The sequence below is a fragment of the Brachycentrus maculatus genome, unplaced genomic scaffold (genome assembly GCF_059751285.1).
Source record: "Brachycentrus maculatus isolate JH-2025_06_01 unplaced genomic scaffold, ASM5975128v1 h1tg000522l, whole genome shotgun sequence".
Lineage (NCBI taxonomy): Eukaryota > Metazoa > Arthropoda > Insecta > Trichoptera > Brachycentridae > Brachycentrus > Brachycentrus maculatus.
The window spans coordinates 83510-99088 of record NW_028281268.1 but is presented as its reverse complement, the minus strand read 5'-3'; the positions used below and the strand labels follow the sequence as shown (position 1 = coordinate 99088).

Genomic DNA, 15579 nt, shown 5'->3' with positions numbered 1-15579 from the left:
GACCTACCTCAAAGGTTAGGAATGACTGACAAATAAAATAATGAGTGAAACAATTCAATATTAACGTCCAATTGCAATAAACTCTTCTAATACAAACTGACGTCAATTGCAACTGGACGTAGAAACGGGTTTGTTCAAACGCGGTTTGACGACAAACTAGCGACTAAGCTGAGGAAATATTCTTGCCGTTATCAGACGGTTAATTATTACGGTCGGGTTTATTGAACGAAGGAATCTGACGCGTAGTGTGCCCACGCCGACGGGACTTGATTAATCGAAATGTCGACCCTTGATTGGTTGTTCACAAGGACGCGGGTTTAAACAAAGAAATTAAAAGGAAATAAAACATATTAAGATATTCTGCAACGATAGCTTCAATCTGAAACTTCGGCAAAGGATGGTTAGATGTTTGGTCAGTACGTATGCACTTATATACGGAGTTGAATCGCGGACCCTCGAGATCAGCACTATGAACCCGTTAGCACATGGACTGCTAAATTAGAAAAAAATGATCCTTGGGGTCACAACTGTAAACAGACTGCATACAGTCTTCATTTCAATGCATTTCAAGAATTGGTTTTCGGAGAAAAATCTGGGCTAACTTCGGTAATTTGTCCAGGGGGCCACACAGAAAGTGCATACATTTGCATTACGTGGCAAACGTGAAGCGTATCCAATTCACATAATGTAAAATCTAATCCATGATTGCAGTTATATTTAACTCACTAAACTTCTTGGCCAAACACAGCGCGAGTGAAATACAACTCATATTACGTTCCACGTGTTAGAGGCATTCGAAATGTGGCTGCATCCCATGGACCGATATGGTCAGGAGGCAAAATGTGCTCCAAAAAGCAAGAGCAAGGAGACAGTTGCTGACTGATATCAAAGTCCGGATTACTGACAACAATAATAGATATTGAAACAAGAAAGAGTACATAATAATGTGCCTTGTCAATTACTAAAAATCCACCATACAATGATCTAAGGACGTACGTATAGTTTTGGTGTATAGATCAGTGATCAGTTTGAAGCTTTCGATGACTGTCCAAGCATTTAATTAAATTTGCTTTTATCTCAAAAAGTATCTCAAAAATTAAATATTTACACATTTTTGACTGAAACCATAGCTATATTTTTGTGGTTAATTCAAGGAATAGGCAAAAATTAAATAGAAATGTTGAACAAAAAATCTGATCATACATACAAAAAAGTACTGTAGATTTTAGTAGAAAGGATAACTTACTCATTCTATATCAAAACAAAACAAAGCAATCTTTACAGAATGTGTGCTGCAAAATAACGTTATGGAAATTTCGAGCATCGGCCTTGATTGGTTGACTTAATACCGAGAACTGTCAAGGATAATGGGTAGGTACGTAAGAGCATTAGGATGGAATATAATTTATCATTATATTTTTTTCTCTTAATTCTAAAACAAAAACGTACCATATCGTTTTCATATAATACACGATAAAGATCTAATAATATTATTTGTATTTTTTATTGTTGAGAATGAAATGAAAACAATACAAAACGTCATAAATTATGACGTTATATAAATTAGTTATGAAACCAAAACAAACGAAATTTTATCTTATCAGACGAAGCCGGTGCAGAAAAATTCTAAATTCGGTATAAACAGATTACTTAATTCAACTCTGACTTACTGACAATCTGTCGTATCTTTAAAAATATCTCAATGATAATAAAAAATATTTTTAACATTTATTTTGATTTGTATCCATAACATAAAAATGGTAAATTCCAATACCTTAGAAGCGAGTTGAACTTATTTCATCATATATTTTCATTAATTAATTCGGCATTCACTTTGTGGTAATATCTATCAATTTTAAATTCAAGTTTTGCTTATATTATTTACTGATTCAGCATTAACTTTGTGGAACGACATGCAATTTTTTTTAAAATAAACACTTGTTTAATCCCACTCACAATCAATATTTATTTCATTGCAATAGTTTCTAAAACTACAGATGTTTTATTTTTCATTTACATCTAATTTTACTATTTACCTTTAGATGAAAACATCTGTAGTTTGCTAAACGATTGTAATGAAATAAAACTCTTTTACAACATTTTGAGTGTGTCCAAACTTGTTCACAAAATCTGGATTATCTCCAATTGCAGGAGTTATTTTCATATTATTTTTTGACATCTCATCAAAGATGAAGAAGAATATGGAAGTCTGGCCAGACTTCCATATTCTTCTTCATCTTTGATGAGATGCCAAAAAAAAAATTAATAATATGGAAATAAAACTCATTTAGTGGTATTATACAAGTGTTTTTGTTTAAATAAGTTTTACTTGGTAATTACCACTATTTATTAAAATCTTATGGTTTTTAGGTGGTATTTACCAAGTTTAACTTAAATTAAATTTTAGATTATTTATATATATATATAGTGTACAGCCCCACCCTAATAAACACCTTGACTCTTGGCATTGACCTCCGAAAGGTGATGAATTTAAACGTAGAAATGGCTATTTGTATAGCGGACTCCAAACACGTTTCGATCAGTCGAGACCATTTAAGAAAAGACTAGTCAAAGCGCGTGGATTACGTTCTAAGAATACGGAAAATTCTGATTGAATCAATAATAAAATGGGAGCGGACTGGAGAAGATAAACATAACAAACAGATGATTATAGATGCTGTGTTAGTATTTGATCTTACCGATTATAATTCTCGTGAATCGATTATGGCGTAGGCTGACGACATGCGTTAGAAATAATAGCCTTGAATTACGATTGCAATAATATATGTATATGGTTAGATAATTTCTATAAATCGCTGGTCCTCAGGTGACGTATATAAAAAATCACGTTGAAGTTTGAAGAAGGATAAATTTAGACAAACGTATCTCGTTTTATTTCGCTTATCAATGGAATACTAAATCTCTTTGAAATGAAATAAAATTGTAAAGGATTCAGTTTCTACATATTTTTGTTCTCATATCGGCAACAATCCTGGATGATCTCATTCTTGTATAGTGAATTGAAAAGGAGAAAAAAAATTTTAAAAAATACTTAAGTAACACAAACTTTATCAAATAAAGCTAGAGCGATATTCATGACATAGTTTGATGTGACAAATTAATTAAGTTTATGAGAACAAAACAAGTGGTACATAGAAGATTTATGTTAAGTGGTACTGTATTTTTTTTTTTATATTTTACTAACTAAGGTTGATGTAAGGAAATAATGCGAGGTTGAGATATTATATTTTTACATCTCATCAAAGATGAAGAAGAATATAGAAGTCTGGGCATTTACGGGGGTGACGACCGTCATAGGCTGCTTTAAGTGATCACTTTACACACGTGTAACATTCACCAATTCTACCCATTATTGACAACCAAGATTAAGATTGAGATATTAAGCATTATCGATAAAATGAGATAAAGAAAGGTGTATTGAGATGGTTTGGACATGTGAATCGAATGAAAGAAGAAAGGATAGGCTAATGTGGTTGGTACTAGAAGCAGAGGAATATCGAGGAAAGCTTGGCCTGAACAAGTATTTCAAATACTTGAAAGTGTACAGGTCAGGAGTCGGAATAATCGGCGTGTATGTATGAGGAGAAGCATGAAATTGGAAGAGAAGATTGTGCGCAGGCAGATTGACGTGTGTATGTGTATGTGTAGAGTATATTAAAATTCATTTCTTGTTGGTCAAAACATTTCATTATGGTGGGGACTGACCGAATTTATTTCGTCGTAACGTAACACGTTACGATGCGTTCGTATAGTCGGTACAGCGTTCCCAGTGCTCCATCCGAAGTCGGATGCTCGCCGCGAATGTTACGTTACGAATGTGGAGGTCAGTCCCTACCTTTACGAATGCGATGAATGCACCGACAGCATTCAGTCAGACTGATCGAACAAAAAACTCGAAGTATGCATGATCAAAAGAGTCAGATTGACGTGTGGACTGGACTTCCCAAAATGACTGATGACGGTTTCCACCGCCCAGTTCTGGCGCCCGAACGGAGGATATCTCCGCTGGAGCCGATGAGGCAGATCGTGGCGCCCTTCTGCTGCCCGCCGAGTGGTCGCAGCTTGTGACCCAATCACCAATCACATCGGCGTTAATTAATGGCGGCCACACTTGGGCGTGAAGCGGCGGGAACAATGGCGGGTCACGTGACCATCGCGTCTCTTCATCAGACAACTGAGAAAATGTCTCCAATGTGCCTAAGGGGTTTTCGGATACATCAACGGGACAGGAATCTTCCTCGTTCTTGATTGACATTCTAACAATCTCAACACACAACTTATTATAGCGATAGTGGGGATTTTTATAGTTCTGACTTAAGTTTTTCTGATTTAACCATTTTTTATAACTGAAGGTCCAACATACGATAATTCGCAATTTAATTTTCTTTGAAACCAGGTAACATTTGACATGATTGAACGTTATGCTTAAAACATCGTTTATGTATTGAAAAAATAAGTTTTTATTCGAAATAAATATATGATTTTGAAAAGAAAAGAGGTACTGAAAGGTAAGGAATAACTAAACGATAAAAATATTTTTCCGATACGCATTCTTCAAAAAAATGTGCGCAGACACACGCCCAGCTCTTTGCGCAGCCGGTCGCTTACTGAATTGTATTTTTACGTTGACTTAAGTTATCTACATTATCTAATAAAATCGTTAAATTCCGTATGTAATCGATATCCTGGTAATATCTACATAAGTATGTTATATATGTACATAAGATTTTTTTTTTAAACCAATCTGTATTTATTTACATATTTACCATTTTTTCATATCATTATTTTTAAACTTAAGTGATTTTCTTTCAAAATTACAGTTATTCTAACAAATTTACATCGACGTCATTGTTTGCACTTTACAGTGTTATCTTTTATGACAAATTAATTCTGGTACATAATTATTAAGTTCTGTAATAAAAAAAACAGCAGTTTTCACAAAATAAAAATCAATTCAGCGTAACGGATGATCCCTCCGAAAGACTGCATATCCCGAAATAACGAGCGAGTATATTTTTTTACTGTATTACAGTCCTTGAAACGGTTCATTTTAATTATTTTTCCCAGCATCGGACTGGAACCGCTCCGTAACGAAGAAAAATAGTCGACCCAAAAGCCCAAAACACATGCTCGCTTCCAAAGAATTAAAATGAACACAGATGTTGTGTGATTTATTTGACATTAGAAACTCCCGTTTTTTCATTCCTTATTTTTTTGTTATATCGTGTAGATCAAGGGTGGCCAACCCGCGGCCCGCGGCACCCTTACGTGCGGCCCGCGGTCCTTCAAAATGTATTTTAAATCATATGTAATTTATTAAACCCAATCAAGTTTCTGTAATTACATGAAATGCATATATTCTGGTGAAAAGAAACTCAAATCTCGCAAAATGATAAATTGGTTTTATTTCAAATAAAATTGGTAATATTGTTTGATTTACGTGTTCTAATTAATAATTTTGATTGTTAAAATTGATAACAATGTTTATTGTTGGGTAACATATCCAAAATAAAACACGGTTTTTGTTGGATTGAATTCTACATTTATTTATGTCTTTTTAAATACGTGACGCGTTTCGTATTCTTAGGACATTATCAAACACATGAGTGTTTGATAATGTCCTAAGGCGAAACGCGTCACGTATTTAAATATACATAAATAATGTAGAATTCAATCCAACAAAAACCGTGTTTTATTTTGGATATATTACCCAACAATTCAATATGGAATTCTACCAACTGTCTGCAGTTACAATAAACAATGTTTATAACTGTACAGATACATTTTTGTTGGTTGAATGAGTGTTTTCTTCTTACATCTGGTCGTAGTTATGTTTATTTTTCACAATTACCCTGACTGTACTTAATCTTTAAAAAAAAGGATTTTTAATTTCAAATTATTTAAAAATCCTTTTGTTTAAATCAACGAGTTTCAAATTCGTTGTATTTTCTTTAATTATTACTGTCTGTGTGCGGCCCTTAGGAAAAAAGTTAGGTCACGATGCGGCCCGGGATGTAATTTGAGTTGGCCAGGCCTGGGGTGGATAGATATAAAATCAGTATACATATTACCAAAGTGTTATACCAATTGCTTCTGAAAATACGGCAGCGAATTAAAAATTAGACCGAAGATTGCAAAAACATGTCGAGTACCTACTCTTAATCTGGTTATCATCAATAAACAGCTATATTTATAACTAGGTAAGTATATAAAATATTATACTTACTTTCTTGAATCAAATATTAGTAGAAGACATGATTTATATGTTTCTAATATGTAAGTTCAATACAACTTAAGGCCCAATATACCATGAATCGCAACTTAATTTTCTACAAACCTAGGTAACGTTTGACGTAATTGTTTTTTTTTGTTGCTTAAAATGCCGTTTTTGTATTGAAAAAATAAGTTTTTCGTCGAAATAAATATATTTTTCTAAATAGAAAATGAATATTTTTTCTATATGTTTTCAACAAAAAAAAGTCAAATTAAGATACTTTTTTTAAATTGCGCTCGGAAGCACGACCGACCTCTCGTGCGGTCGACCGCGTTCTGAATTTGAATTCTGCGAATGCCCCCTTAATAGGACCACTGCCACGGGTTCATTTAACGCTGATAATTGGACAGAAATATTTAATTTTTGAAAAAAAAAAACACTAACATTCTGACATGTATGGAAAGGAAAAATATACCTACTTACGCCAGATTCAAAATTGAAATATATCAGTCAGGGTTAATAATCGCAATATCAGAAAATAATAAATTCACTGAATTGACTTGTTGACCTAAAATTTCTAGGTCAATAAGGCAAATTTTAGTTCGACGTCATAAAGTCGAGATGTTGCCATATGAGATATTCATTTATTGTTTGTCGCGTGCGAAAGATTTGAAAATACTACTATTACTGAACTTTATCCACACCCAAGAGTGCATAGGGCACTATACCAAATTGATGCAATGTTAAATTGATCGTTTATTATATAAAGGCAAGGAAAGAGTCTTGCACTTCAGGTATCAGAGTCCTGGAAATATTAAAGTGAAAACACTTGGATTCATTTGAATCCTCCTGGGAGTCGAACCCAGGACCTCCAGCATAGTAGCGACTACACTATAGAGGCAGACGAATATTATTATTGAAATTATAAATCTGTATCATTCAGTAAACATTGGTATTTACCAAGTAAAACTTAAATTAAAAATGGATACATATTACCACAAAGTGACACAGGGTAATATAAATCTCTGTTTCGAGTTATTTCTCTGCGTTAAAATCATATTGCTCACTCCTTTCAAGAATGTCATAAATCGAAAATCGTAAAATTTCAGTTGTGCATGTTTTCAGAATGCCCAGAAAATGTACTATATCCTTGCAAAAGACGCATATTTTTAGCTTAAACCCGCTACAGGGCAGAAAGTGTTGTTTTTGCATTTCGAAGAAAAGGTATTGTTTAATTATTTTTTTTAAATATATTAAATATTTTTCAAATGGAGACCTTCAGGTTTTAAGTAAAAAGATCTGTTGCATACTAAAAAGTTTAATATGTGACTTGATATTTATTTTTAAAACATTATGTTGTATTTTTAAACTTTAAAAACGTTCTCCTGAAAAATCAAGTTTTTATTTTATTTATGAAGTTCTTGAAAGGAGTGAGCGAATGTTTACATGTTTGTGAATTCTCCCATCAGATTGAGTCGTTTTCCATATTATTAATTCCAGACCCGAACTTCTAGGAAACTAAATTTGGGTGTATCTTTTGTGATCGTTCGTCAATGCCGAATGGTGGGCACAAAATGATAATAAACATATCGCGGAAAAAACATTTCCAGAGAATTAGATCTAAAATCGCCGCTGGGCTGCGGTTATTAGGACCAAAGCAAATTATTCATACTTCGGGAAAGTGAAGGATTCATGTAGCGCAAAACCGCGTCCGCTAACCTCCGATAACGTTACCGAGGTTGATTACAATCATTGCAGATATTCCAGAACTCTGATAAACTGAACTCTAGAAAATGTTTAAACATAGCTGCAATTTGAACAAAACATTTACATACTTCGCTCACTCCTTTCAAGTACGTCATAAATCAAAAATCGTCAATTTTCAGTTATGCATGTTTTCAGAATGCCTAGAAAATGTACTATATCCCCGCTGAAAATGTACTATAATATTTACCCGCTACAGGGCAGAAAGTGTTGTTTTTGCATTTTGAAGAAAAGGTAGTGTTAAATTATTTTTTTAAAATAAACTAAATATTTTTCAAATGGAGAAAAAAACCTTCATGTTTTACTTAAAAAGATCTGTTGCACAGTATAAAGTTCTGTAAGTGGCTAGATATTTATTTTTAATGCATTGTATTATATTTTTAAACTTTAAAAACATTCTCCTGAAAAATCTTTTTTTTTATTTATGACGTTCTTGAAAGGAGTGAGCGACTTATGTAATTTAACAAAACCTTTTCTTCAAAATGCAAAAACAACACTTTCTGCCCTAAAGCGAGTAAATAATATTACTTATTGTGGCATATTTTAAAAACTTTATGAAATTAAACAACTTTGTTTTAACCACTTTTTTATTGATACACTTTATCCAACCGGTTTCGACAAGAACCTTGTCATCATCAGGGTTTATGTTTTAGAATTTAGTATATAAACCCTGATGATGACAAGGTTCTTGTCGAAACCGGTTGGATAAAGTGTACCAATAAAAAAGTGGTTAAAACAAAACTGTTTAATTGTATAAAGTAAATAATATTAAGTTAAAAATATTTCGATATTTCTGGGATATAGTACATTTTCCGGGCATTCCGAAAACATGCACAACTGAAAATGGACGATTTTTTATACATGACGTCGTTGAAAGGAGTGAGCGATATGTATAGCACTCGTATTAATTTTCAGCAAAACAATTCACATAGTTATAGAATTTAGTACATAAACCCCGATGATTGATGACAAGGTTCTTTTCGAAACCGGTTGGATAAAGTGTACCAATAAAAAAGTGGTTAAAACAAAGCTGTTTAATTGTATAAAGTAAATAATATTATGTTTAAAATATTTTGATTTTTTTGGGACATAGTACATTTTCCGGGCATTCCGAAAACGTGCACAACTGAAAATGGACGATTTTTGATATATGACGTCGTTGAAAGGAGTGAGCGATACGTATAGCACTCGTATTAATTTTCAGCAAAACAATTCACATAGATCATCTGTTGGATGTTTGGCTATGAAACATGACGCGGGCACTTAACATTCCGGTAAAGAAGAGACATAATATAAGCATGTCGTATTAACGGAGCGGCATGACGACAGCGTGGAGGACGAAAGTGTTTCCTCCATCATGCATCATGAGCCCACCAATCGGTCCAATTATCCCAGCGAGACGAATCGCAGACCCTCGATTGCCTACGCGGGCCACTTAACCACTTCAACTCGAGAGCGACTCGTCTCCTGTCTGCAGCCTGGATCCCGCGGATAGAATGACAACTTGTTCTGCCAAGTCGGAATGTGAGTGATCATAATCACTGCCACTAAAACACAGTAACATTTTTTTTTACATTGATATATCAACATAGATGAAAAATAATGTGGAAATCCGGGTGTTTACAGAGCTTACGACCTGTCATAGGCTGATTATAGTGATCACTTTACACATGTGTAACATTGGTCATTTTATGTATATCAAAAGCATTGTTAACTTTGTGCTAAAATAGTAATAAAACACTCTCCTTTTCATTCATCGTTCACTTGGTGTAATACCAGTTAAAAAAAATAATTTCAAGTCCGCTTTAGAAAATATTCCCATTCCGATTCTCTTCTTTCTCTTTTTTACAAATAATAATCTTTTACTTTTTTTCTTCTTTTTTTTACAATTTTTTCAGAAATACCGATTAATAAACGAGCATAACCACTCACCGATATTTTTATGTCTACCGGTTTCGAGACGTACCCGTCTCTTCGTCAGGTCGGTTAAATTTTAATAAGAATAATGTTTTATTTTATTTTATATAAAAAGGAGACTGTAGCAATTTCACTTTAGTCTACAGTTGACCAGATGACGCAATGGTTATTCCAAAATCGGTAGTCATGAAGTAGTGTTTTAAGTGGTATTTCACAATGTTAATAATGAATTATTCGGCATTTTACCCATGATTGTCAACTACTCTGATTTCGGAAATTGTATATATGTATATCCTTCAATTGACACTTTTTTCACACGCGAGTTCTCGACACCATCTATGGTTGAGTTGAGTAATTTAAAAAAATTATTAATAGAGATGGAAATGTATGTGAAATTCTTTCCGAATTATTTTACATAAGTACTAGGAGACAGACGCTTTGAAAACATGATTTTCATATTTTTATTAAACTTGTATTTTGACCGGTCATATTTTATCATTGAACAAAGATTTGGACACACTCAAAATATTGTCAACATAGTAATAATATTTAATAGGTATTTGGAAACGACATTCTATAGCTCTATCAACAAGTACCGAGCGATGACAATGGAATTATTTTTTGGATTCTACACATTGGAGCGCAATGTTTTAACAGAAATGATTGCCTACAAATTCAAAATCTTAATTGGAATGAATTGAATAATTGGATATTTATTTTAATAGGTAAATATGATCTAATATGCCTCAACAAAATTTCATCGGTAGGTATGCAAAACAATACGTCATTACTCAATAGGAATTAAGCGATTAAATGTACAGTTGATAAAAAAATGATTGAGCCAATTTTTATTTAAAGAATTCAATGACTGCTATTTCAAATGCCTTTGTTAGTGTTTAAAGTCAATTCGAGGTATTTTTTTAAACATAAAATTCGATAAAAGTGGATTCCTAACCATTAATTTAAAGATAATACTATGGTTTTTACCAGCTGAAACTTAAGTAGAATTTCAAATATCGCTAGGAAGACAATTTCATTAAATAACTTTTTTTAATCTAGAAATAAAACAATTAGAAAAATTATTTTATTAATGATATTATTAAAATTGAATATGATCATAAAAGTATTCTTTGAAACAATTCATTAAATTTTCTACTTTCAAATCATATTACTGCTGACCCTTATCGCACCCAATGGTGCATAGGCCACTGCATCAAATTGATGCAATGTTAATTTGATCGTTTATTACATGAGGGCAAGGTGATCAGTCCTGCGCTTCATGTGCCAGTCCAGGGTAATATTGAATAAATATTAAAGTGAAAAAACACTCATATTATTTTGTCCCCCCTGGGAATCGAACCCAGGACCTCCAGCATGACAGTCAAATGTGCTAAACACTACACTATAAGGGCAGAGAAAACATATAGGGCGTGCAAAGAGTTTTAATCGGGGTAGCTAGTAGGGTTGGGTAAGGATAAGGCATAGTAGGCACTGGTCTCGTTTCTATATGGAATGCGAGTAATCTAGGGTAGGCACTGCTTATCTGCCTATATAGAATGCACGCCTCTGTGTAAATATTCCACAACACATCTCGTAAAAAAATAAAGAAATTTCGCGTTTTTTGTTTCATGATTTTTTTGACCAAGTAATCATGTATCCATGTTTTTTTAGACTTTTCGCATCTTTCGAATCTTGTAAAATTTTAAAGAAATTTCGCGTTTTTTGTTTCTTGAATTTGTTTTTTTACCATTTAATACCAAGTAATCACGTTTCTATATTTTTTTTAGACTTTTAGCAGTTTAAACCTAAAAAATATGGATACGATGTATGTGGATAAATAATTTAATTTATTAAATGACTTATTAGCATATTTCAATGATATATATTCAACCGCCAACCGTTGAAATTATTATTCATAATTTTAATTAATTAAAATACCCGTTTTCATAGGAGAAAAATGCGAGTGACAAGTGCTAGAAACATTTAACACACCCAACCAGAGTACTTGGAGGCCAATATAATATATTAATTATTATTAGTATGACCGGCACAGTTTAATTAATGGCGACTCTGTTTAATTACTAAAGTCAACCAATGTGACAGAAGCTTCATCAATCTAATGAGACTTGCAAACCAACGTCATCCTAAAAACAATATTCATATTTATGAGTAAGTACGTTGGCAATACCGAAATATTAAAAAGAAAACCAAAAAAAAAACAGACGAATGCTTCAATGAGCGCTTAAAATAATATTTCGAATATGGAATTATCTGGCTAGGTAGGTAATTTAGAATATGCATTTTTCAGCCACAACAATTCCTTATTTAAAAAATAGTTTGAAACAAATGGTAGACGATCACCTGTCTGATTAAAATTTTGACATTTTTAACCCGTTCTAGACCATTTTTTTTAACCAGATTTTTACATTTCAATTATTGTAAAAATCATTCAGCCTCTTCTTCATAATATTGTTCTAGAACTAAAATTTGTGAATAAAGTGCACTGAGTTCATTGTTTACATACTGGTGTAGTGATTACGCGTAATGATTGCGTCTTGAAACCGGTAGACTTAAATATCGGTAAGTGGTTAACTAACATTAAAAAAAAACAAATATTCATTTACTATATATATTTTAAATTATATTTAATTAAATTACGGTCAATATTATTGGAAAACGCAGGTAAACTTAGGTGATTTACATAGCAGATCCTCTCCACCAGAGGTAGAAATGATTAGACCAGATTTCAAACAAACTGTCAACAACAACAAAAATATGTCATACTTATACGCCAACACTACGCACGAAAAATGCACATCACACAGGACAATTTAAATTTACGAACGAATCTAATGAACAAAATTCTAAAAATATAGATTTCGGATCACAATAAACACGAAATAGAGTCGGGTTGTGGTGATGCGATATCCCCATGGCTCCTGAGCAGGACTACCACAACTTGATTCCTATGATCTAACATAAAATAAAGCCATAATAATTGTGCTTACGAAAAATAGTTATAAGAATATAGAAAAAATGCGAGAAGAACTCAACTCAAAGTTCTTCTCGCATTTTTTATAGGTATATAAAAAAGAAACTGATATATAATATGCTTATATTTTTTTTAATATTTTTTTTAACGATAGAATGCAAAAATATTTTCAGAATAAGGTAGTTTTAAATATTTAAAAAAATCATAGACATGTAACTTGAAATAAGGATAAACTAAAACAACTTTAAAAAAATCGCAAAATTGAATTATGTATAAGGGTTTAAAAATGTATGTTGCGAAATACGAAAATGGCTCTATATAAATTATCTAAAATTATTCTTTTTATTATTATGAGATGAATGTATGAAGAATGAAAAGAGTGAAAGAATTAAAAATAAATGTTATATTTATTGTAAGATGATGTAAATATATATGACGTTAAATTATGTGTAAATAATAGTTTGTATTAAATGTTATATAGGCTAACTATAGAAATAAATAAAATAAAAATAATTTCGAAACAATTCATTTATGATGGTCTTAAAATTTAATATCTTCGCCGATGGCAAGATTTAAAGAAAAAAATGTCTCTTGCCGCTTTTAGCTCATGCCGGTCATTTACCACCGTGCCTGGCTAGACTGCGCGTTTGTATGGGCGGCTGCGTTAGCATTTAGGCGCCAAGAATCTTGCCGTACAAGTTTTGATAACGATATTCGCACTGGCTAAACTTGCACGGCCTGCATATAAACACCGTCGTGCGTGGTGTCCGTACTCCGTGTCGGATATAACGAAACAGGTAAAATAATCTTTATACACACCCTTTTCGCCACGTAAATTACAAAATAAGAAATCCTCGAAGGTATATCATTTTCATCAACCGACAGCTGTCAGGTGTGCATTAAAGGTAGGATAATAAATTCACGTCCAGTATTTTAGTAACGGTCGGGTACATCACAATTTTTTTAAAGAAATTCTTCGAGTTTTATTAACATGTACATATTCCAATTTTTGTATATTATACTTTAAGATAAGATTTACGTAATATTTTTGAAGTTGAAAACGCAAAATAAATTTGTGAAATATAATTATTTCGTGAATTTTCTCTAGATTATGCATGTGTTAGGGACTGGTTGCTCGGATTTGAATATATTGCATAAATGATGTCAGTTGTGAACTCTTGTAGAATAAAATTTGTTATTAAGGACAAAAAAAAACTTTTTCATTACAGGACCCAAAACCGCAAGAAAAACATTTTTGTAACAGAGATCGGTGTGGAAGTGTTAAAACTTAAAACGAAGATACAATTTAATTTATGCCAGTATTAACCACTTAACTTTGCGCTTGTGTTTAAAAATTCGACAAAAAATGTACTACTACAAAAGTTACGTATTATAAAAAATATAAAGTTCACGAGAACCACTCGTCAACGTAGGGCAAAACTAAAAGTTATAAATTGCAAGTTGTGCCCGTTAGCATTAAACGGTAAAAAAATCGATAGCTGATCGATAAAATATGAGGATCATCGAGATTTAGTAAAGAAACAAGAATGTATATGTACTTACTGCTGAATACTAGAAGTTTTCTCGTAGATCCTAGGCGTTTCATCGGCGATTTGATGTCCAAGTCGTTTTCATCCATTGCAGAAGACATGTTTACGGCCACTTTCTCACATAAAATTATCAAAAAGTTGGAAATGACTATCACAATCAGCTTATCACAACGATATTGCTTACAGCAAGCACATTGTTGTGTGTGCAAACGCACAACGCTTTTGCTTTCACTCACTGCAATTAAAATTAACAGATATTTCTCAAATGTCAAGATGAAATAAAACACAAGTAAACAAGAACCGCGGGCGAGCACGAACCGACTTGCAAACTGACACTATCAACCACGTAGTCGAGGGATAAATGGGAATCGGGAATGACCGGGAATCAGAATAACTTCGGGACTTTTGTCCACATTCCACATTCGTACTAGAGCCGAGCGCGAACTACGATTCACGCCGAGCGCCTGTTTGCCGTTTGTTTGGGTTTGAAAGTTCGGAATAATGACGGGTGAGTACTTCGTATATCTACCGACAGAGAGCGCTGATCACTCAAATAAAATCGTATTTTTTATAGCGGTAATTTTAAAATTTCAAACAGGACTACAGCGCAGGGTTAATTTTTTCTTCTTTTTATTTTACCTCTTTAAATTTTGGTAGGGTAAACGGTAAACCGGGGTGTGTTTATTAAATTATTGAAATAACTGGTTTCATTTGTAAATATTATAATACAATATTTTGATGCCATGAAAATACTACCTATATTCGAAACAATGATTTTCATCATGTTTCTGCCAGTCGAGTCAACACAGGCACAGTTTTTATGATTTTTTACTAAGTGCATATTATATATTTTTTAGTAATGAATGATAATTTTAATTTTATACCTCTTAATTTAAAAAAAAAGTTTTATTATAAAATGCCTAGAGGTTCCAGTAACTGGCAAAAACTCCTATTTTTTTAAACTTAATTATGAAAATCATTTTTAATAAAAAAAAAATTAGGCAATCATTCGTCCACCCTGTAATGGCTGTTAGCAGATTTGGCTGCTGTACTGGAGGTTCCGGGTTCAATTCCCAGGGTCAATATGGGATAGGAAATTGGAAAATGAAAAGATATCAAAT

The 15579-nt window shown here is 32.7% G+C and overlaps 1 protein-coding gene and 1 long non-coding RNA gene across 4 annotated transcripts in view; one reads left to right on the top strand and one right to left on the bottom strand.

The window, feature by feature from the left end:
* Nucleotides 1-15391, bottom strand: part of LOC148301751 (SLIT-ROBO Rho GTPase-activating protein 1-like) — a 176694-nt gene extending 161303 nt beyond the window's left edge. The window contains exon 1 of one of the 3 annotated variants that reach the window (XM_088272773.1): nt 14472-15391. In XM_088272773.1, coding sequence (XP_088128899.1) covers nt 14472-14559 — 88 coding nt within the window. In that variant the 5' untranslated portion in view covers nt 14560-15391. The remainder of the gene's footprint in view (nt 1-14471) is intronic. The other 2 variants (XM_088272776.1, XM_088272777.1) reach the window with 2 other exon arrangements.
* Nucleotides 12271-14445, top strand: LOC148301752 (uncharacterized). The gene is made up of 3 exons (XR_015838759.1): nt 12271-12496; nt 13513-13705; nt 14138-14445. It is a non-coding gene; the product is annotated as an uncharacterized LOC148301752 (long non-coding RNA).
* Nucleotides 15392-15579: the final 188 nt, after the last annotated feature.